General features: G+C 35.6%; 1 protein-coding gene across 1 annotated transcript in view; it reads right to left on the bottom strand.

The window, feature by feature from the left end:
• THSD7A (thrombospondin, type I, domain containing 7A) overlaps positions 1–24,415 on the bottom strand; it is a 306,380-nt gene that overhangs the window by 98,391 nt on the left and 183,574 nt on the right. Inside the window, exons 9-10 of the mRNA XM_006834388.1 lie at positions 21,770–22,004; positions 15,575–15,690 (exon numbers count right to left, since the gene is read on the bottom strand). Of these exons, the coding sequence (XP_006834451.1) occupies positions 15,575–15,690; positions 21,770–22,004 (351 nt within the window). The remainder of the gene's footprint in view (positions 1–15,574; positions 15,691–21,769; positions 22,005–24,415) is intronic.

Here is a 24,415-nt window from a genome sequence, read left to right as displayed (position 1 = left end):
GCTTTCAATTGCACTCAAAGAAACAACAGCATTTTAGAGCAGGGCCAGTAGAGCCCTCAAATACAGAAATACTACCACAAATGTTAAAAAAGAAAAATTGCATACTCACTAGTCCAGTGAGCTAACAAAGTTGCAATGTTGCAGCCTTCATAGTTTCTTATATGTATTTATTCTTATATACATAGTTTACAGCTTAAACTCACCAGCTGCTCCTCGGAAACCCTATACAGGCTTGTGTAGCTATAAGCCAACTCAATGGCACTAAACAACACCAAGTCAGTTTTGAACCACAGCTATCCTGTATAGGGTTTACAAGGAGTCACTGGTGTGTTTGAACCACCAACCTTGCAGTTCAAACCGACCATGTGGCCCAGTGCTTATCCTACTGTGCCACACCAGGGCTCCTTGCATATAATGTTGTGGTTTTTGTTAAGTGTCGTCAATTCGGTTCTGACTAATAGCGACCCAGCATAGGGTTTCTTGAGAGTGACTGGTGAGTTTAAACCCCTGACCTTGTGATTCCAACTGACCTTGAAGTTGAGTGCTTATCCTATGGCACCACCCCAGTACTCCTGCATATATGTTGTTGTTGTTAAGTGTCAATGAGTCAATTCCGACCCATAGCAACACTGCTTCTCAAGAAACCCTAGACAGAATAGCTTTGGGTTGGAACTGACTTGATGGCACTTAACAACAACAACATTATGAATTGAGGATTCACTTTTTTGAAGTTATTTTTTTCACTGGAAATAATAATCATGGGAAAAATAAAGGCAATCACCTGTAGTGTTTCTACTTGAAAATACCTACCCAGAATAGGAACAGAAAAAAGAATTATGCATTCTGAAAACAATTATGATGTGATAACGGGACATTGGTAATCTCTCACAGAGCTACAATGTACTTTAAGACAGTTAAGACAGATTTCCCCAGAGAAATCCCTTGATGGAAAGCTGTAAAGGATAGCTGAAACTATCAAGATTTGTCCAACTGAAACAGCAGGGTGACAGCAAACTGAAAGGGAAATGTTTCATGCAAGAAGTATAGTGTAGAAGTAGCTTTTGGATATTTTTGGTAATTCTAGTTTAGTATTGCTAAGGACTTCTTTGTGACACTGTAGGATAAGCACTGGACTGCTAAGGTCCACAGTTGAAACCCATCAGCTACTCCTTAGAAACACTACACAGGGTCACTGTGAGTTGGAATTGACTTGAGGGTACTTAACAACAACAACAACAACATTGCTTAAGGGTAAAGGCAAGCAGGCGACTCTGCAGTATCCTTCCTACCTCTTATGGCAATAAACATAGGGGGAAAAGAATGAATAGAATTTGAGTAATGAAATAGATCAAAAGTACTGATTTTTAAGATTAGAGTTACAATCATTTATATACATAAATTTATTTCTATTGTTAAAATGCCCTTTGTCAAAATTTATAAAAATTTGAAAAGGAATGAACAAATGCAGTGATCTAAGGATTAAACTACTCTTTTCCCAATACTTATCTTTATCACCATGGATTTTTCTTGTGAGAGAACTGAATAACATTTCAAAGAACTCATTTTGTTCTTCCTGGAATCCTACACTATTCTCTTCTATTTCTATAATACTATAGCATAATTTTACTTCTTTAAAGTCATTTTAAAAAGTAGGATGCTTTTATACATTTCAATAAGCTCAAAACTCATAGAATTTCCACTTTACCAGCCAAATTAAATTAAAAAGGATAACCCCATCCCCAAATTAATTTTGTGATGCTATTCTCTTTTTGAACACTCAACTTTGTTTAGCATCTTAAAATTGTGTGTGGAAGTCATTATCATTTCAATGAAGCGTGAATCATTCCATTTTTTACCAAATAATGAATAACTAAACTCATGCCATTGCTGTATTTTTCTCACAACAAAAGGCTAGCTTTCTATAATACCATTGTATTCTTGCTCACAACTTGAGCAGTCTGTGGACAAAACAGAGACTTCTCTGGAGCACAGAATATCTTGGCTTTGTCATCCTACTGCACCTCCCTTTATCATTCCAGTCTTCCTTTATTTCCTTAAACCACAATTATAATCATTCTTTTAAGGCCTGAGTGCCTAGCCTTAGGGTTTGTGAAAGTCCTTTTCTCTAGGACACTCTACACAGCACTGTCCAACAAGCAGGGGTGATCTCTTACTTCTAGTGAGATTCCCTGTGCCCAGCCAGACACAACCATTGCTCTCAGAAAGCCTCTTATTCCCAAGACAGCAGGTGCCTAAATTGCCATTGTTGTACTCCTTGGCTATCACTATTCCAGAAACTGCAGGGAAAGAATGGTTTCCTAATGTCTATGCATTTTAATTTAGAGCAGTTACCTACTTTGAGGAGTCCTGGTGTGGTGCTGTGTGCTAATGTGTCAGACTGCAAAGTTGTTTGAACTGCAACGTCAGTGGTTCAAGGTCACCAGCTGCTCCTTGGAAACCCTATACAGGGTTGCTATGGGTCAGAATTGATTCAATGGCACTTAACAACAACAACCTACTTTGTGGCACTGTAGGAAAAGCACTGAACTTCAAGGTTGGTTCCAACCACAGAGTCGACAGTTCAAACTCACCTGCTGCTTCTCGGAAACCCTACAGAGAGTCACTATAGGTCAGAACCGACTTAATAGCACCAACAACAACCATCACCAAAGCGATCGCCCCAAATAAACTTATGGTAACTCATACACCTGTCAGTCACCATAAGAAACTAGGTAATCCCCTCCCCTCCATGTTTGCCAACATTACCTGAAGCCTCACAGCACTATCTACACGAATAACATGAATTACCAACTCAATTTCTCATTCCTCTACATCATCAAAATTTCCACCACTGCACCTGTAGGAATACATGGGCTTCCATTTTAATCTCTTTTGGAAAGTTTCCTTCATTTGATTGCCATTGGATTGGATTGCCACATATTTCTCCGTCTCTTCTTTTACCTAATAAAACTCCAACTCCTTGGAAGTTTTTGCTATTAACTTTATCATCAGCTGTGTACCTTGAAAGATACCTGGTTGCACAGTGGGTGACGCATTGGGCTGTTAACTGAAAGGTCAGTGTTTCTAACCTATTTACAACTCTGTGACAGCCTGTGTAAAGATTTACAGCTCTGGAAACCCTCTGGAGCAGTTGTACTCTGTCATATGGGGTAGCTATGAGTGGCAGTCCATTCTGTGGCAGTGAGTTGGGGTCTTGGGTATCCATCTTAAAGTGTTCATCTATCAATTCCTCAAAATTAATGACGTTAGAACTTTCCTTAAGGTAATCCTTTCTACTTCTACACTTGTCATTACTTTGGTGGCTTTGAAATTCACATGGTTAATACATTCATTACACTGGACACTGAATTAGTGTATTCCTCACATCCATTGATCTTTTCTGGAACCTCACCTTAATTACCCACTCTTCTGTTCATTCCTTGATGTTATTATTATTATGATCATACCTCTTAACCTTCCAGTTCATTTACTTTTGTAGATTTACTAAAATACCTAAATCTCAATAAGCTAAAACTAAAAGCAAACACACTGCCATGGAGTCAATTCTGACTTGTAACAATCTTATAAAGGGTTTCAGAGACTGAAAAATCTTTATGGGAGGACAGAGTCTACTCTTTCTGCAGCAAAGTGGCTGATTGATTTGAACCATCAACCTTGTTGTTAGCAGCCTAACTCACAGTATCACCAGGGCTCCTTACAACCTGAATGTTGTTGTTGTTATTAGGTGTTGTCATAGCAGTTGCAACACATAGCGATCCAATACACAATAGAATAAAACACTGCCCAGTCCTACACCATTCTCACAATTGTTATGTTTGAGACCATTGTTACTGCCACCATGTCAATCCATCTCCTTGGCGGTCTTCCTCTCTTTTGCTGTCCCTCCACTTTACCAAGCATGGTGTCCTTCTACAGAGATTGGTCCTTCCTGACAACATGTCTAAAGTACAAAAGATAAAGTCTTGTCATACTTGCTTCTAAGAAACACTCTGAGTCTTCTTCCAAAACAGGTTTGTTTGTCCTTCTGGCAGTGAAAGTTACTTTCAATATTCTTCCTCAACAACGTAATTCAAATGCATTGGCTCTTCTAGGGTTTTTCTAATTCATGTCTAGCTATCAAATGTGAATGAAGCAATTGGAAATATCATGGCTTAGGTCAGGTCAATCTGAGTTCTCAAATGCTCTTGATCACTTTAAAAAGCTCTTTTGCAGCAGACGTGCTTAATGCAATATAATCATTTAATTTCGTGACTGCTGCTTCCATGAACATTGATTGTGAATTCATGCAAAATAAAGTCATTGACAATTTGATAGTTTTCTCCATTTATCACAATGTTATTAATTGGTCTAGTTGTGAGGATTTTTGTTTTCTTTACATTGAGGTGCAATCCATACTGAAGACTTTGGTCTTTGATCTTCATTAGCAAGAGCTTCAACTCCTTTTCAAGTCCAGCAAAGAGTTGTGTCATTTACATATCTTGGGTTGTTAATGAATCTTCCTCCAATCCTGATGCCACATTCTTCTTAATATAGTCCAGATTGTCAGATTATTTGCTCAGCATACAGACTGAATATGTATAGTGAAAGGACATAACCTTAGGACACACCTTTCCTGATTTAAAACCATCCAGAATTTCCTTGTTCTGTTTGAACCACTGCCTCTTGGTCTACGTATAGATTCCTCATGAGCACAAATGATCGCTCCAAAATATCTGTTCTTCCCAACATTATGCATAGATTGTTATGATACAGACAATTGGAATTCTATGTATAGCTTAAAAAAGCACAAGTAAACATCTTTCTGGTATTCTCTGCGTTCAGCCAAGATCTATCTGAAATCAGCAATGATGTCCCTCATTTCACATCCTTTTCTGAATACAGCTTGACTTTCTTGCAACTCCTTGTGGATGTATTGCTGCAATTGATTTTTAATTATTTTTAGCAAAATTTTATCGTGTGTGATGTTAATGGTATATATATATATACATATATATATATTATATATGGAGCTCTGGTAGCATAGTGGTTACGAATTGGGCTGCGAACCTTAAGGTCAGCAGTTCGAAACTACCAGCCGCTCCACGGGAGAAAGATGAGGCTTTCTACTCCCGTAAAGATTTACACCCTCGGAAACCCTGTACAGGGTCGCTATGGGTCGGACCCGACTCGACGGCACTTAACAATATATATATATACACCATTTTTTGTTTTGTTTTGTTTTTTACAATTTCCACATTCTGTTAGCTGACCTTTCTTTGAAATGGGCACAAATATGGGTTTCTTCCAATTGGTTAGCCAGATAGCTAGCTGTCTTCCCAATCTTAGCATAGAGTGAGTGCCTCTATTGCTTTATCAGTTTATCAAAACATTGCACTTTGTATTCCATCAATTCCTGAAACCTTCTTTTACACCAATACCTTCAGTAGTACAGCTTGGATATCTTTTTTCATTAACATCAGATCTTGATCATATGGTAACTCATGACATGCTTGTACATTGACCAGTTCTCTTTTGTACAATGCCTGTGTATTCCTTCCATCTTCTCTTAATACTTCTTGTGTTACTCAATATTCTGTATATTGTTGTTTGTTGTTAGGATCCTTCAATATCACAACTTGGCACTTGAATGTTTTCTTCAGTCTTTTCAGCTGGAGAAATGCTGAACGTATACTTTCTTTTTGTTTTTCTAATTCCAGGTCTTTGCTCAGTTCATTATAATACTTTGTCTTCTCCATCTGACTTTTGAAATTTTCTGTTCAGCTCCTTTACTTTATCAATTCTTCCAATAGCTTTAAATTCTCTGCATTCAAGTGTCAGTTTCAGAGTCTCTTCTCACATTCATTTTGGTCTTAGTACTCTTTCCTGGTTTTTAAATTTCTTTTAGCTTTCATCATGTATGGCAATCTTGATGTCAACCCATAACTTGGCTAGCCATTAGTCTTTAGTGTCTAATTGCATCAAATCTGTTCTTGAGATTGTCTCTAAATTCAAATGGAGTACACCCAAGGTCATATTTTGGCTCTCATGGACATGGTTTCATTTTCTTCAACTTCAGCCTTCCTGAAGTTTCATATGAGTAATTAGTAGTCAGTTGTACATTTATCCCTTCCTCTTGTTTAGATTGATGATACTGAGCTTCTCCATTATATCTAACTACAGATGTTGCTGTGTTAATTTCTATTGAGTTCGATCCAACTTGTAGTGACCCTATGCACAATAGAATGAAATGCTGTCTGGCCCTTTGCCATCCTCAGAAATGTTGTTATGCTTGAGTCCACTGATGATGGCACTGTGCCAATTCATCTCGTTGGGGGGGTGTTACTCTTTTTCGCTAACCCTCCACTTTCCCAAGCATAATGAACGTCTCCAGGGATTTGCACCTTCTGATAACATGACCAAATTGAGAGACAAATCTTGCCATCCTGGCTTCTAAGGAACATTCTGGTTGTACTTGTTCCAACACAGATTTGTTTGTTCTTCTGGAAGTCCATGGCACTTTTAATATTCTTCTCCAGCACCATGACTCAAATGCATCAATTCTTCTGTGGTCTTCCTTATTCATTGTATAACTTTCACATGCATATGTTGTTCTTGTTAGGTGCCAATGAGTTGGTACCAACTCATAGTGACCTTATGCACAGCAGAACGAAACACTGCCTGATCCTGGGCCAAACTCACTATCGTTGTCATGCTTGAGCCCATTGATGCTGCCACTTTGCCAATCCATATCACTGGGGGTCTTCTTCTTTTTCTCTGACCCTCCACCCTACCAAACATGATACATGTGCATATAAGACAACTGAAAGTACCATGGCTTGGTTTAGGTGCACCTTAGTCCCCAAACTGATAACCTTTGCTCTTGAACAATTTGAAGGGGTTTTATGCAACCCATATGCCAAATGAAATATGGAAACTGTTGCTTCCATGAATGCTAATTGTGATTACAAGCAAAATGAAGTCTTTGGCAATTTCAATCTTTTCTAAATTTATCATGATGTCATTTATTGGTCTAGTTGTGAGCATTTTTGTTTTCTCTATATTGAGGTGCAATCCATATTGAAGGCTGTAGTCTTTGATCTTTAAAGTAAATATTTTAAGTCCTCTTTGCTTTCAGCAAGCCAGGTTGTATCATCTGCATATCCCAAGTTGTTAATGAGTCTTCCTCCAATCCTGATGCTATGTTTTTCTTCATATAATCCAGTTTCTCAGATTATTTGCTCAGCATACAGACTGAATCAATATGGTGAAAGGATACAACCCTGGCATACGCCATTCCTCATTTCAAACCATTCAGAATCCCCTTGTTCTCTTCTAATGACTCTTAGTCTATGTACATGTTCCTCATGAGCATAATTAAGTATTCTGGAATACTAGTTTTTCAAAATGTTATCTATAGCTTGCCATGATCCACATAACATTTTTCTGGTGTTCTCTGCTTTCAGCCAAGATTAATTTCTGAGATCAGCAGTGATACCCCTTGTTTCATTTCCTCTTCTGAATCTGACTTGAATTTTTGGCAATTCCTTGTTGATGTGCTGTTGCATCCATTTTTCAATAATCTTCAGCAAAACTTTACTTGAATGGTTATTAATATTTCTTGATGATTTTCACATTCTGTTGATTAACTCTCTAGTATATACACAAATATGGATCTCTTCCAATTGGTTGGCCAGGAAGCTGTCTCAAATTCCTTGGGCCAGATGAATAAATTCCTTCAATGCTTCATCAATTTGTAGAATGATTTCTTGCAGCCTTGCTTTTCACCAATGCCTTCAGAGCAGTTTGGTCTTCTTTCTTCACTACCACAGGGTCTTGAACGTATGCTACCTCTTGAAATGGTTGAACACCATTTATTTCTTTTTTGTACAGTGACTTTATGTGTTTCTTTCATCTTCTTTTGATGCTTTCTGCATCATTCAATATTTTGTCCATAGAATATTTCAATATTGAAAAGGGAGGTTGGAATTCTTTCTTTAGTTCTTTTAGATTGAGAAATACTGAGTGTCTTCTTCCTTTTGAATTTCTAACTACACATCCTTGCACATTTCTTTTATAATACTTGACTTTGTCTTCTCAGATGGCCCTTTAAAATTTTCTGTTCAGTTCTTTTACTTCCTCATTTCTTTTATTCACTTTAGTACCTCTATGCTGGAAAGCAAGTTTCAGAGTGTCTTCTGGCATCCATTTTGGTCTTTCTTTCCTTTCTTTTTAATGACCTATTGCTTTCTTCCTGCTTATGGTTCTTGATGTCATCTATGGTCTTCAGTCGTTAGTGTCTAATGAATCAAATTTGTTGTTGATATGGTCTCTAAATTCAGGTGAGATATGTTGAAGGTCTATTTTTGTTCCCATGGACCTGTTTTAATTTTTTTCAACTTAATCCTTTACTTGCATATGGAGCAATTCATGATTTGTTCCTCAGTCAACTTTGGCCTTGTTTTAGCTAATGATACTTAGCTTCTCCAGTGTTTCTTCCCACAGATGTAATCAACTTGACTGCTGAGTATTCTATCTGGTAAGACTCACATGTATACTTGCCTTTTATCTTGTTTTAAAAAGTATTTACAAATGAATAAACCATTAATTTAGCAAAATCTATCATATGGTCTCCAAGGAGCTCTGGCAGTGTAGTGGTTACAAATCGGGCTGCTTACATCAAGGTTGGCAGTTCAAAACTACCAGTTGTTCAGTGGGTGAAAGATGAGGCTTTCTGCTCGCGTAAAGATTTGCAGCCTCAGAAACCCTGTGTAGGGTCACTATGAGTCAGAAAAGACTCCATGGCACTTAACAACAACAACAACACCATGTGGTCGCCAGCATAATTTCTATCATCAAAGCCATTTTTTATAACTACTGATCCTTACTCTTCATTTCCAACCTTCACATTCCAATCACTAGTAATTATCAATACATCTTGATTAAATGTTTATTCGATTTTAGGCAGAAATCTTTTGTAGAATTTTTCAATTTTATTGTCACTCATTTTAGTGGTTGGTGCATAAATTTGAATAGTGGTATTAACTGGCCATTCTTGTAAGTGTATGGCTATTATCCTATAATAGACATCACTATACTTCAAGAGAGATCTTGAGATGTTCTTTTTGATGATGAAAGTGACATCATTCCTCTTGAATTTGTCACACCTGGCTTAGTAAACCATCTGAGACTGTCTGATTCAAATAGCCAATACCAGTCCATTTCAGGCCACTAATACCTGGGATATCAGTCTTTATGCATTCTGTTTTATTTTTGACAACTTCCAATTTTTCTAGATTGATACTTTTATATCTCATGTTTTAATTATTGATCGATGTTACAGCTGTTCCTCCTCATTTTAGCAGAGGAAGATTCTGAAAGCTTTATTCCATTCACATCACTCTACTTTAAGGAAGTAGCTCTTCCCCAATCATACTCTGAGTGCCTTCCAACCTAAGGAGCTCATCTTCCTGCTCTAACAATGTTCCAATGCTATTCATAAGGTTTTCAGTAGTTAACCATTCAGAAGAACTCTGCCTCTCCTTCTTCCTTGTCTGTCTCAGTCTGTAAGCTCAGATGAAATGTGTCCACCATTAGTGACTGTGCTGGTATTTAAAATACTTGCGGTATAGCTTTTAGCATCACAGCAACATACAAACCACCACAGTACAGCAAACTGATAGAAGAGTGATGGTCCTATAGATACAGTAATTTGATTCTGGTGTATTACTTCTGGTGTGGTCCATATGTACAGGCTCCATTATGTTGCTGGTAAAGGGTATTTTCAATGAATAAGGCATTAGTTTTGCAAAATTCTATTATCCAATTTCCAGAATTGGTTTCTATTACCAAGGCCTTATTTTCTAACTATTCATACTTTCTCTTTGTTTTCAACTTTCAATTTCCAATAACTAATAATTGCCAATGTATCTTAATTGTATTTTTAATAAATTTCAGACTGAAGATGTTGGTAAAATGTTTAAATTTCATCATAACTAGCTTTATTGGCTGGTGTGTAAATTAGAGTAATAGTCATATTAACAGATCTTTCTTGTAATCATATAGATATTATCCTATCACAAACAGCATTGTTCTTACAGCTAGATGTTGATATACTTTCTGACAATGAATGTGTTGCCATTCCTCTTCAATTTGTTATTCCCAGCATAGTAAACCCTACGATCGTATGACACAATATAGTCAATACCTCTTCATTTCAACTCACAAATTCCTAGGCTGTCAGTCTCATGCATTCCATTTCATTTTTGATGACTACCAGTTTTCCTAGATTCATACTTGTACATTCCAGGTTTCAATGATTAATTATTATGAATATTTGCAGCTTTTCCTCCTCATTTTGAGTTGTGCCCCATTAGCAAATGAAGCTTTGCTCCATCCATGTCATTAAGGGGAACTTTGTTTTCAATAGTCAACCCTGAGGTAGGGTTGACAACAATCATATTTCTAATGTTGCATTAAGTCTAGTTAGGTTTTCTTCCTTCACAACCAATGGGTCTTGATCATATGCTACCTTTTGAAATGGTTGAACATCATCCATTTCTTTTTGGTACAATAGCTCTTCATATATCTTCCATTTTCTTTTGATGATTTCTGCATCATTCAATATTTTGCCCATAGAATCCTTCAGTATTGTAAGTTGAGGCTTAATGATTTCTTAGTTCTTTCAGCTTTTAAAGTTCCTCTCCAGAGTAGAGATACTACAGTGAATGGAAGAAATGATGCAAAAAAGCTGAATGGAAAATTTCAAAGGGCAGTTCGAGAAGACAAACTCATATATTTTTCAGAAAGGTACAAAATCTTGGAGTTATAAAATCTAAAGGGAAGAACTTGCTCAACATTTCCCAGGCAGAAAGTGTTGGCAAAAAACAAGGCTGTAGGAATTAACAGAATACAAATTGAAATCTTTCAACAAACTGATCAGCATTATAGGCATGCATTTCTCTATGCCAAGGAATTTGAAGACAGCTACCTGACCAACTGATTGAAAGAGATTCATATTTGTGCCCATTCCAAAGAGAGGTGACAAAACAGAAAGTGGAAATCATCAAACTTATTGTTAATATCACATGCAAGTAACATTTTTCTGAAGATAATTAAAATATGACTGCAACAGTACATTGACAGGAAACTGCCAAAAACTCAAGCTGGATTCAGAGCAGGATATGGAACTAAGAATATCATTTCTGATGACAGATGGATCTTAGCTGGAAGTAGAGAATATCAGAAAGATGTTTAATTGTGCTTTATTGACTATGCAAATGCTTTTAACTGTGTGGATCATGAAAAACTATAGATAACATTGTGAAGAATGGACATTCTAGAACATTTGATTGTGCTGTACATAGAGCAAGAGTCAGTCATTTGAACAAAATAAAGGGATACTGAGTGGCTTAAAATCACCATACTTATTCAGTCTGTATGCTAAGCAAATAATCTGAAAAACTGGATTATATGAAGACCGTGGCATCAAAATTTTAGGAAGATTTGTTAACAACCTGTCATATGAAGATGATACAATCTTGCTTGCTGAAAGTGAAGGGAATTTAAAATACTTAACTAATGATGATCAAAGATCACAGCCTTTAGTATTGGTTGCACCTCAGTGCAAATAAAAACAAAAATCAAATGGACCAATAAATAACATCATGTTAAATGAAGAGAAGGCTGAAGTAATCAAAGGCTTCAATCCACAATCAACACTTACGGAAGAAGCAGTCAAGAAACCAAATAACATAGTGCCATAGGGAAAAGTGTTGCACAACACCTCTCTAGTGTTCAAGAGCAAAAATATCCGTTTGAGATCTAAGATGCACCTGAATCAAGCCATGGTATTTCAGTTGCATCATATGCATGAGAAAGTTGGGCAATTGGACAACAGTTCACAAAACATACAACACTTTGTTATATATTATCTGATTTGAGGTATGGAGCAATTCATAGATGTTATAACCAAGACTTGGAAAGCGCAAATGCCCTGCCTAACGTGACCTGGTTGCTATGTGATCCAGGCACTATCAAAACAGAATTTCTGTTCTTTGTTATACCATAAACTAATTTTGTTGTTGTTAAGGGCCATCAAGTTGGTTCCAACCTATAGCAAACCTGTATAGAGTTTCCTAGGAGCAGCTGGTGAGATTGAACCACCAACCTTGCAGTTCAAATGACTTTTCAGTCTAGTGTATTAACCCACAGCGCCACACCAGGACTCCTTACTCATTCCTAAATTCAAAAACTAAAAAACTAGAAGGAGCCCTGGTGGTGGAGTGGGTTAGTTTGGGCTGACAACTGAAAGGTAGGCTGTTGGAATCCTGGAACTTGTCTGTGGGAGAAAGATGAGGCAATCCGCTTCCATAAAGACTTACTGCCTTGGAGACCCTAAGGAGAAGTTCTTCTCTGTCCTATAGACTCACTATGAGTCAGAATCCACTCAGTGGCAGTGTGGACAGCAGAATAAGCCCAACTTGTTTTCCCATAACCTGACTCCATTCTTCTGTACAACTTCACATCACAACGTTCCTACATACACCCTGGACCCAATGATCTAGTCCCATACTCTTCTCCAACACATCTTTCTCATGGTCAGTAAAGGCTTTCTTCATGCCTCTGATCTTTACTTGGAATCCTTTATGATTGCTCTTTCAAAAGGATCTCTTCCACCATCTTTTCAATAATATTTACCCAAGTCATGATCCCACAAGACTTTTTCCTTTTCTCACTTCCTAGTGCTCCTTCTGCTTTCCCATGAATGCTACAGAAGCATGTAAATATTTGCCCTATTTGGTTTATACAGAAAAGTTCTATATATAAATAAGATCAACAGCTTCCTTTAAGATAGGAACTGTATCTATTCCATAGGACTATCACTGTGGTACTTACATACAGAAATCAATCAATAAATAATTCAAGAGGTATTTATTTATTATACTTATACATAATCTTTTAAATGAATGGACACAAATATTGATATAATAAATACAATATTATATTATATATATGAGAAGTCTCCAGTTTGTGGTAAATTCCATTATGTTTTAATTCTATTTTTCCATGAAGTATTTTGAAGCCCCCTTATGTAATACATATAAAATGTACTATATTTTTATTTATTAAATTAATATTTGTTTATATTTTAAAATGTTGCTTATAAATGAAATAAATATTTATTGACTTACTTATTGTTGATTTCCATATATAAAGTAGTTAGTTATTTTACATATGCATAGCATTTATAATATATTTATTCTTTCATTTGTTTTTTTAAAAATGCATTATATGAGTTACCTTTGTTTGCCACATAAAATTATTTTTATATTATAAATTTTTAATTGAGAAGAATAGATCAATTTCTTAGAACTATAAAAATCATTAACAGAGATCAAATTAAAGAAGACATTTGATTTTCAATTGTGATGTTTTCATGAGTGACCTGTACTTTTTTAACTTTCCAAACATATATAATGCATAATAAAACCACAAAAGCATATTCAAACATTTACAGTATAATCTTCATTGACTACTAAACTGACTCCTAATTCCTGCATACATTCCACCATCCCAAATTATTATCAAGTAGAGAATAAAAATGAGAAAAAAGTACTTGACCCTTCATTTTTACAAATAATTATCTAAAAATCAATTTACTAGAATCTCCTTTTTTTAAAAAAAATATTTTTTCAAATATTTTGTAAAGGAAAAGCTTATGATTTTCATCTTTCAAGGTTTTCACTTAAAAATGTTAGATTGTTAAATCATTTGGTTACAAAAGTTAAGTGTCTATATTTTGGATTTATTACTTGTAAAGCATAACTTTTTTTTTCACTATAGCAACCTATTTGTTGTTGTTGTTGTTGTTAAGTGCCGTGGAGTCGGTTCCGACTCATAGCGACCCTACACAGGGTTTCCGAGGCTGTAAATCTTTACGGGAGCAGAAAACCTCATCTTTCTCCCGCAGAACCGCTGATCATTTCAAACTGCTGACCTTGCGGCTCACAGCCTGATTCGTAACCACTACGCTACCAGAGCTCCTTATAGTAATCTATAGTGACAACTAATATCTACAACAGTAAGAAAGTACAATTTTGTTGCTGGCCGTGACAAAGTTGAGTGATATCGCTGTTAGGTTTTTAAAAAATAGAGTTATAAAAAGAAAATATGGGGGGAAATGTCAGACTATTTTTTTTAAACCAATTTTAATATCATTAATTAAAAATACATATAACTTTTTCTTTCAAAAGCTCTTTAGATGCCTAGAGTTTAAAAGTAATTTTAAAAATTATTGCTCACTTTATAGTTAAATTTTATTTGGTATTCAAAATAGTAAATGCATAAGAAGGGGCTTATGTTTCAATAATGTTGTTGTGTTATTAAGTGCCATGGAGTTGATTCCAACTGATGACAACCCTGTATATGCTTTCTGAGGACTGGCTGGCATGTTTGAATTGTGGTCAACCTTGTGGTCGACAGTCCAGAGCTTATCCTAACGTGCTACACCAGGATTCTTGTTTCAAGAGTATAAAATGACGATCCCTATAAAAACAATCCATTTTTATTAAATGTATAATATGATATAGTAACTTTAGCTAAATAATTTGTCAATTTAAAATAACTGTTTCATTGTTAAACTAAAAGTTGATTTTTAACTGAATTTTTTCTAGTTAGAATCAATAACCATAAACAAAATAGAAGTATGAAGAAAATTCAAGAAAAATGTTCTCTAGTTGTCGGAAATATAAAATAAATAGTAGACATAGTGTAATTTATACAAGTGAGACAAGAGACTACACAAGTAATTTATAAAACTGAGACAAGAGATTACATAAGTCTCCTGGATGATGTTGGTACATTTATCCTGGAGAGTATGGGAAGAATTATCAAATTGTATGTCTTGATAATGTAAGGTCTTGTGAATAATAAAAGCAAAACCAAACCAATTTGGAAGCAAATCCATATCCTGCAAATACCTCAGGGTTATTAAGTCTTGGTCTAGAAGCAATTTGGCCAGTTTTCCTTTTCCCATCCTTTGGGTCTCACATTTAAATCTGTAGTGCTGTGGTCCAGGGGCTATTTCTTGTCATTAAGTTGATTGGAAGCCAGGTATATTAATAAAAGCAAAATATATTCTTTTTGAATTATATATAACCACTATTTTGGAGTTCTGTCATGGCACTGTACGATAAGCATTGGACTGTTAACCACAAGGTCAGAAGCTCAAACCCACCAGTCTCTCCTTGGAAATCCTATGTAGTCACTATGAGTCAGTTCCGACTCGATAGCACTTAATAACAAAAACAACTATTCTTTATATTTAATGTAAAAATAAACATTATCAATTCATAAAATCTAGAATCATTTAGCTTTTATCTGTATCATAAAATTTTGAGCATGAAAGGTACTCATTTAGTACTCTAAAACTATATTACTGTCTAGGGACACATCAAAGTTATATTTTTACACATCTCTGTGTAGAAATCATGAACATTATTCAGCCAGGAGGATTTGGGGTCTTACTGAATATTTTTTTCCGAGTGAATAGCCCTTGAACTTTTACATACCATACCTTCTTTACATGTAGAGGGACATGCTGTCCAATCACTATATGGTGTCACGCTACAATCCTTCCTACAAGGGAGCAGGCAAGGCCTCACTGTTTCAGGCCGGAGGCCCTCAGGACACCTAGAAAAGGCAAATAGAAATGACGAGTTCTCAAAAATAACTCAGAAAATCAAACCATTTAGTATCTTTTGGGATTCATTTTTAGACAATCATAAATTTGTGTTATTTGAGTCCCAGGATACTCTTTCGTTTTGACAAGAACCATACAGCTACATCAATTCTTTCAAATTGGAGCTCAGTAAAGCATCTTCATGCAGGATATATACTTTTGATAACAGTAACTATGCCATCTAAAATATACTTATATCTTATTCCTTTATAATAATTTCTCCAATATAAAATACATATTTCTAATATGCCGTATGAAAAATTTTATGGAAATTCAGATCAGCAACTAAGGATCCAATTCTACATGTTTGTATAAATAAATTTAATTATTCTATTTTATTTTTACAAAATATGTGTAACATAAAATACCTTCGTAACAATGTACATTCTCAAAATTATTGTACTTATAGCTATACATTACATATATCATAATAAATCATACAATTATAATAAACAGCTTTTGCTTTATCTCTCATTTCATTTAGCATCTCTATTCTTACTTTTTCTTGTGTCTCTAGTTTTAATTTTGGAACCCTGATGTGGTCTTGCAATATAATGCATGGACCACAAAGTCACTCTTTGCAAATGTACTTGCTGGCATGTAACAATAACGTTTTAGTTCATGAGACTTTGAATATTTTTCTATTTTTATAGACTGTAATATCTTTTTTGAAACAAAACATGTAAACATAAATGGTTGTTAGGTGCCTTTGAGTCGCTTTTGATTTATAATGAAACCATATGACAGAATAGAATAAAGGCCAAGGATTTTCTTGAATTCGCTGTAGAATAAGTACTAGACTGCAAGATCAGTTTGGATTGCAAGGTAGGCAGTTCAAACTCACCAGCCGATCCTTGGAAACCCTATACAAGGTGGCTATGAGTTGGGACCAACTTCACGGCACTTAACAACAACAACATAGCATTTTCTTGGCTGTATTCTTTAGGGAAGCAGATCACCAGGGGCAATGAACAGGTCTGAGTTACCAATCTTTTGGTCAGCAGTGAACACTTAACTGTTAGTGCTACTAAATAAAAAGAAACACAACTACCCAACCAGAAAAATACAATACTGTGTGATTTACACAAATAACGGTAAAAAGAGTTCAATTATTATTATTTTCAAAAATATGAGGGGGCTTCAAAAAGTGTGGAAACATGGAATTAAAAGGTAATGGGATTTCCCATGAACTTTTAAAAAAAGTGTTTTATTGTGAATTATGTGATAGATTACATGGGAGAACATTAGCTTTACATTCATCCTATTGTATATCGTTTCATTGCCATGGTTATACCCATGAACTTTTTGAAGCCTTCTTGTATGTTTATTGGGACCACAATAATAAGTAAGAATGATAAACCACAAAAGTGTCTTAATTTGTACAAGATTTGTACTTCTTAAAATATCATTTTAGGTAGATGGTAATATGAGATCTAAGTGTATCGAATTGTTCATTATATACATATGATTTTCAAACTTCCCAATTCTTCCCTACAGCTTCATGGTCCAGTTTTATTATTGTTAGTGGGCAAATGTTGACCATGAACATTCACACTAGAAGACAATTTATACTAGGACAACAAAATACAATAATATAATTCAAATATTTAAATGTAACTTCATACAAAGGGAAGAAGCTCTAGTAGCTTAATGGTTATGAGTCAGGCTACTAACCTCTAGGTCAGCAGTTCAAAACTACTACCCATTCCACGGGAGAAAGATGAGGCTTTTTGCTCTTATAAAGATATACAGCCTCAGAAACCCTATGCAGGGTTGCTATGGGTTGGAACCAATTTCACGGCATACCACCACCACACCCCCAGCAATACAAAGTGACTTCAAATGTTTTTGGAAATTTTTCATTTTCTTTCAACTCGATTTTTCCACACTTTTTTTCCCCCCATGAACTTTTTAAAGCCCTCTCATACAGTAAAATCTGTGAAGACTGGAACCTCTCAGAGAATTAAACTCAAAGATCTTCCACTAATACTAAGGGAAGAGAAGTGGTAAGACAACACCTATCAATGGTGGAAAACTGTAAGACCCAGAAAACCAAGGCAGGCTCACTGAGGTCTTGCTCTCACAGACTTCTCTGTATTCTCATTTCTTTTTGAAGTCATATAAATCACTGATAACTAATCTACGAAATAATCTTAACAACCCATATAACTCTTACTGGAATAAACTAACCAATTAGTGAGAAGTAGAATTTAAAAATACTTCACATGGGGAAGCCAAAATTTTTGTAGGTCATGATAAATTGTCTTTCATCCAATAAGATAACCAGGTTTTCAGAACTGAAATATGAGTGAAAAAAAGAACACCATTAATCTCTTTCCCATAATTTCTTTATAGCACTTTATTTTATTATCTATATATATGTCCTATCTCATGCATAAATATTATGCTGTAATCAATTATATAGATACTTTCCTTTCTCTTTTTAAGCCATTGGGGTTTATTTGCAAATGCATTTTAAAAATATATAGGCTTCAACATTTCAAAAAGAAATAGTCTCCCTGATTGCCACTGAGAATAACTTGTATTTTCTCTAGTTACTATTACCACTTTGAGTCATGAACTACAAAGAAATCTAAATGTGAATTACAGAAGGTAATGCATAGCTATAATTGAGATTGTGAATCATTAGAAATACAATTTAACCTGCCCTCTTATCCAGAAAACATTATATGGCAAAACTCTACATACAATACATTAATTCTACATACAAACTATGGAAATATTGGTTAGCAATTATTATTGAAAGCAGTCCTTTTCAATCAGGGAATTTTGTAACTTTAACAATGGGGAAGCATTACTCAATTGCAAGCTCTTCGAATTTTAGCCCTGACTGAATCAATAGAATTACTGTGTTATTACTGACAATTTCCAAACATTCAGTTATCGTTTAGAAATGTCCACAGCAAGATACTTGGCTAACTGTGGTGAACAAAATTACTAACAACAAAGTTGTTAAATGAACACACAATGATAAATTATACAGCCTAGATTACATCCAATAAAACTAATTCAGACTTCCTTTGGAGAAGCAATTGGTTCAGTCAACATGCTTCTTTTCTCCTTTGTACTGTTTGTATTTAGTGTTAGTGGTTTAAATCAAGGAATTGATTTTCCCCCAAATCTTATTCAAGGTCAAATTAAACAGATGTGATAGGAGCTGAAGTCTGTTACTAGGAGGAGAGATAAGATCAATAACATTGATTTTACCATTGCACAGTAATCTGTTTTATTAAGAGGAGTTTAAAACAAGGTTTCTATTTGCATTTTTGTTTCAAATGTCTGGAAATTAAAAAGCATTCATTGGATTTTACCTAGCATTTAAGGAGATGGGCAAAACATTTTCTTTTGAATACTCAATATTAAGTTAATTTTTCCAAATTTAAAGGGCAAAGTAAATCTATTTAACTTTACAAATAGCACAGTGGTTACAAGTTGGGCAGCTAAACTCAAGGTCAGCAATTCAAAACTACAAGCCGTTTCCACAAGAGAAAGATAAGGCTCTCTGTTCCCATAAAGATTCATAGCCTCAGAAACCGCATGCAGGGTCGCTATGAGTCAGAACCAACTCCATGGCACACCACTACCGCCACAACATATGCATAAAGTTGTAAATTTGAAGCAAAATTTTAATGGGTTATCATAGTAGTGAGATATAGAGCTTCAGGATACACTTCCTATTGACAGATTTAATGAAGCTAATTCAGCATGAGAAGAGGCATGGGTCTTTAGGATAAGCACTGGACTGTGAACCACAAGATTGGCAGATTGAGTCCTCCAGTCCCTCAGTGGGAGAAAGATGAGGCTTTCTGCTTCTGCAAAGATTTATAGCTTCATAAATCCTATATAACATCACTATGGGTCAGAACTGACTCGACAGCACTTACAACAACAACAACAACAACAAGGTAGCATGAAGGAGTCCTAGTGGTGCTGTGGGATAAAAGCACTGAGGTCAAATAAAACAGATGTGATAGGAGTTAACGTTTATTACTAGGAGAAAACATTAAGAAAACCCCCAAGCTTGGTGATTTCAAACCCACCAGATGAGGCTGTCTGCTGCCATCATAAAGATTTAATCTTGAACGCCTAAGCAGCAGTCTACCCAGTTTTATAGGGTTCATATGAGTTGGGATCTACTCGATGGCAGTGGGTTTTGGTGGGTTAATCCAGCATGAAAGAGCCTGGTGGTGCAGTGGGTTAATTATTGGACTGCTAACAGAAGCATTGGAGGTTTGAACCTTTACTACTTTGCGGGAGAAAAGTGAACACAGTCTGTTTCTGTTAGGATGTATAGCTTTGGAAACCCTATGGAGCAGTTCTACTCTGCCCTACAGGGTCACTCTGAGTTAGAAATGACTTGATGAGAGTAGGCTAATTTAGCATGGTCTTTAACACACAGGTTTGTACATAAGTATTTGCTTATTGTTATCCATTATGAGGCAAACATACTTTATAGTTTATGTAATGAGGAAAACATCAACATTTGCATTTGTAAATGATTAATTATAAAACAGGAACAGAATGAACATATTGAGAAATTTAGGGCAGTGATCTATCCCTTTGCTCCATCAGGAAGGTTATAATTCTCTTCAGTAAATGTTTCTACCTCTGTATTAGTCTCAACGAGACACAGAAACTGCCAGGACTTGAGATTTCTCCTTCTGTGGTTATCATTACTGAACTTCAATATGTTGTCCATTAATTTCTAGAGTTAGATTCATATAACATCATAATTTCTATCAAAATATTGGTTTGGGGCTACCCATTAAGCATGTAGACTATTATCTCAATTGATTTAAATCTCTTATGGTATATATTTTTTAATGTTTCCTAATTTCAATCTATCTATGCAAATAGAGCACTGGGCAAAATATCCCTAACACCTGTAGCTGGCAAGGAAAAATAACTCATAATGGGAATCTTATGCATCCCTCTGGAGTTTTTCATGCATCAAATATAATATTTTAATTTCCCTGAAACACTAATAAATACCTCAAATTCATGAGAGAAAATAATTCTAACATTTATTGAGTGTTGCTATTATTATTATTTTGCATTTACTCCTGCCAGAAGTTAAGCAGCATGCTTAAGAGCATATATAATACTTAACCATTTGACAAAGTACTGGAAAAACATGAACCAATTTCTCATGTATAAAATATTGACTGATTTAACTTGTCATGTTACATATGACTAAGATGTTGAAGTTTAAAAGCTTACGTTGTCTAGGTAAGTGGTTCTCCCCCTGGGATGAAGTATATTTTTAGAACTGATTACTTTTAATTAACTTTTTCTAAGTATTGATTAGTCTAACAGTGAATGCTCAGTTACTTGTTTTTGTTTATATTTCTCAAAGGCACTTATACCAAGTCTCTGGTCCTTTGTCCTTCCTGCTAGCAAATTGTTTTCCTTGTTATCATATTGCTCAGAACCACAACGAGAGTCTGAGAGTTTCTCTACTTAGACCATTCATCGTTCCCCAAGGCTCTCTCTTCAAAGTAAATAGCTTACTATTTTAACCATTGGAAGAAGTAATAAATTTGATCTCAGTATTTTTGATATAGTATTTTCTAGGAGAGTTGAAAGGCAGAGCATAGAAGGTTACTACCCAATTAAACTACATTGGCAGCCTCCATAGCCTACGGGTACGTAGGAGGTCATGAATGACCGACACTGTCACAACTTCGCAGTGTCATTACTGATCAATCAGGCCTAAAGCAAGCACTTCTTTCATTGCCTTACTAGCTTAGTAAAAGCAGAAAGTACTCCTATAAAACAGAAAGTAGGTACCATGTAGAAAGTTTCCTTCACAATTTATGGATCTCAGACACAAGACTCTCCGGCTATTATAACTTTATAAGTAGCTGGCATTCAAAACAAACACATTTTACACTTGACGACAGGTATGGTAAAAATCGAAATGCTCCACTTTACGAAGCCAGCGAAGCCTGAATGAATCCTCTGAATGGCTGACCACAGTATTTACGCTTTTCATTCTAAAGCCCTTACTTTTTAGGGCCCACTTGGCCCACATTGACTCGTACACAAATGACTTTTCTTGTTTGCATGCCGACAGAGCAAGAGGCTTCTCCGTTCCAAGTTGTAGTTGTGTTGAAGGATGATACTGAGGTGTCCTCGATGCACTGACCCCAGGGACCAGTTTGCCAGTGGTACACAGTGCAAGGATGCTCATTGCAGCTCCGTACCTCTTGTAAAGCACTTATATTTGGACAGCGAGCTCGACCTATAACAATGAACAAGGATAACAGATTAGAGATGGTGCCATTAGGAACCTTGCCATTTTCTGTCCCTTGGAATTAACATGGTTAAAAATAACAATTACAACTGCTGCTTGTTTAGCACATAATATATGACCAGCACATTGCTAGGTAGGCAAATCAAACTTACATAATAATTTTACCATATTGACACAGTTTGGCTGAAAATACAAACTATGTGGCATGTATGATATTTGCTTTGGGGCTATGAAAACTTCAAAAGAAAAGAGCTCATTGTTGTTCAAAGAAGCTAAAAAATAAATACAAATGAAACCTATGTGAGTTCCAGCCTGAAACATATGCATTGAGACTGGATGGAGATACCCAGTGTGTTTTCAAATGTTGTAGTCAAACTGAAAGTCTTAATTACAGGTTCTAAGGTGTGGCTTAAGAGAGCTCTGGTAGTGTAGTGGTTACGAATTGGACTGCGAACCTTAAGGTCAGCGGTTCGAAACTACCAGCTGCTCCGCGGGAGAATGATGAGGCTTTCTACTCCCGTAAAGATTTACAGCCTCAGAAACCCTGTACAAGGGTTGTTATGGGTCGGAACCGACTCAATGGCACTTAACAACAACAAGGTGTGGCTTACCACACATGAATTTTAATCTATTAAGCTCTAGAGTGATTAGAATTTTTTTTTTAATTGAATGATGCTTTAGCTAGTAATGGCAATAACATAAATTTACAAAGTCTAAGATATTCAAAAGGAAGAAAAATGGCTGCAAAAAAACTAGGATGCAATGATCTATTATCAACTCTAATCTTTATTTTATGGTTTTTGAAATCATTTTGTATAGATTTTTAAAACATACCACTCTTTTATTTACATTAAAAGGAAATTATAAGAGAAATGAATTGTTTAAGGTATTTCTAAAGTTTGTTCACATTCAGACTCCAAATCCTTCCTATGAACTTTGTTTTTTCCTGCAAAGTATCATCTTCTGTAACATCAAGTGCTGATGAAGCAGCATTTCTGAAAAAAAGAGTGCTCCACTGTTGTCTCCAGGATTTTCTTCTAGGATACTGTTACTCACTTCTATGTTTAGATGCCATTGCTTTCTTGATTGCACCAAAAGTATCACTGAAAGTTTTAAGCCAAGATCTAGCATTCATTTTCTATCTTCACATGGTCCTCAGTTGTTTTTACTTGTTTTTCACAGAAACTTCACTGTATTGCCATTGTCAACAGGAATGATAATCAAATTACATGTATAGTCCATGACAACTATGTGATAACTGCTGGCTAGCCCCAGTGATTTTAAAGTGGTGCTGTAGGATAAGCACTCAACTGCAATTTTGGTTTGAACCACAAGGTCAGCAGTTCAAATCCACTAACTGCTCCTCAGAAACCCTATACAAGGTCACCATGAGTTGGAACCAACTCGATGGCACTTAACAATAACATTGCAAGATGTAATCATTCCAGTCATGTTAAAGGGTAAAGTAGATTTCGGAATCAATGGAATATGGTATAGGAGCTATCATTAAGGAACACTTTTATTACTTGCTACCTTTATAATGGAGTTCTGGTGTGGTGCTGTGGGTTAATGCACTGGACTGTAAAGATGGTTTGAACCACAGGTTGGTGGTTCAAGCTCACCAGCTGCTCCTTGGAAATTCTATACAGGTTTGTTATGTGTCGGAACTGACTTGATGGCACTTAAAAACAACAGCACTTTCATAATGGAGTCCTGGTGTGGTGCTATGGGAAATTGCACTGGAATGCAAGGTCGGTTTGAACTGTAAGGTTGGGGATTCAAATTCATCAGCCACTCCTTGGAAACCCTATACAGTGTCACTGTGATTCTGAACTGACTCGAAGGTGCTGTTTAACAACATCACCTTCATAATATCTCGGAGTCCTGGATGTTCAAAGGTTGGCAGTTCAAACTCATCAGCCACTCCTCAGAAACCCTATACGGGGTTGCTATGAGTAAGAAACAATTTGTTTGCAACAACTTTCATAATAAGCAGACTAAAGATGATGAGTTTTCATGTCCATAAGTGATTTTTGAAGTAAATATTATTAAGTGGATAAGCCTATACAGTTTATATGACATGGCTACTGTAACTAACCAGAGTGCTATTTATAGTATCAATTATGAAGATAAGGCTTTTAGGGTGAAACGCATTTTTGAAAGAGTTTATTGCCTACTGCAATATAGTAACTTCTGGATTTCATTCTCAGGAAAAGAATTGGTTGTTGATATAAAATGATAAGAAACTTTGGAAGTACTAAAAAGATATATAATAGTATATAGAGAAAATGTTGACAATAATAATGAGTTTAGATATTAGGAAAGTTTTGTTTTTTTTTTTTTTTCCCTTTCTTTTTTTGTTAATGCAACCAATGGCTAGAGACCCTAACAAGAAAACT

This window comes from Chrysochloris asiatica, unplaced genomic scaffold (assembly GCF_000296735.1).
Source record: "Chrysochloris asiatica unplaced genomic scaffold, ChrAsi1.0 scaffold00010, whole genome shotgun sequence".
NCBI classification, from domain to species: Eukaryota; Metazoa; Chordata; class Mammalia; order Afrosoricida; family Chrysochloridae; genus Chrysochloris; species Chrysochloris asiatica.
The sequence above is the reverse complement of the archived record's forward strand: the minus strand, read 5'-3'. Positions and strand labels throughout refer to the sequence as shown.